This window comes from Entamoeba histolytica, genomic scaffold, assembly GCF_000208925.1.
Source record: "Entamoeba histolytica HM-1:IMSS scf_1104750518587 genomic scaffold, whole genome shotgun sequence".
Taxonomy (NCBI): domain Eukaryota; phylum Evosea; order Mastigamoebida; family Endamoebidae; genus Entamoeba; species Entamoeba histolytica.
Window position 1 is genome coordinate 477374 of NW_001914860.1, and position 861 is coordinate 478234.

At 26.0% G+C, this 861-nt stretch overlaps 1 protein-coding gene across 1 annotated transcript in view; it reads left to right on the plus strand.

Annotated features, from left to right (window-relative positions):
• Nucleotides 1–233: 233 nt before the first annotated feature.
• EHI_153630 (uncharacterized protein) overlaps nucleotides 234–861 on the plus strand; it is a gene marked incomplete at both ends in the record, with an annotated part of 741 nt that continues 113 nt past the window's right edge. Inside the window, one exon of the mRNA XM_001913335.1 lies at nucleotides 234–861. This exon is cut by the window's right edge and continues 113 nt beyond it. Coding sequence (XP_001913370.1) covers nucleotides 234–861 — 628 coding nt within the window.

Here is an 861-nt window from a genome sequence, read left to right on the forward strand (position 1 = left end):
CCTTCCAGGAAGAGCACCAAATTCAGTCAAAAACAGATATTTTTCAGCATTATTTAAAAACCAAACAACAATGAATGGAAATGATAAACATAAAGTGGAAGAACCAAAAAGTGTATTTAAGCCTGTAGATCGACATTTGTATGATGTGATGTAAATAAATGAATGTTATTAAATAACAAATTTGTTAAATGAAATTTCAAATAAAAACTAGAAAAACACTATAAAATAAAAGAATGATTTTATATGCTGCTGTTTCACTTGGATTAGTTAACGAAGAAGATTTTAAAGGTGACACAGGGTTATTAGTTTATAGTCTAAAAGACTGGGTTTTTACATCAATTGATTCAATATTGAATGATTTTGAAAGTGGAAAAGTTGATACATCATCTTTGGACCAACATGACAAACTAATGTTTACATTGACAATATTAGGAACATGTTTTTCATCATTATCTGAAACATCGACTGACATAAATAGAAAAATACGATGTTTAAAAATATACAAAGAATGGTTGACAACACCAAATTCACCAAGTCTTATTCAAAATAATTGTAAATATGTCAAAATGATTCTTGGACATATTTCATTACTCTTCTCTCCAGAAAATAGATGTTGTTCAGATATTGGAATGTTAAAAACAGGAATGTTAGAAGGTATAGAAGTAATGAAAGCATTTATAATAAATCACATTACAAAACAAACTTCATTATTCAAAAACAATAGTGAAAGGAATGATAGTATATCAACAATTATTGGAATTATTATAGGAATTATTTTTGTTAACTACCACAAACAATTTACTAAACCACTCAATGAATTAAAAATAATAATAAAATTGTTAACAAGAATGTTATTAAGTT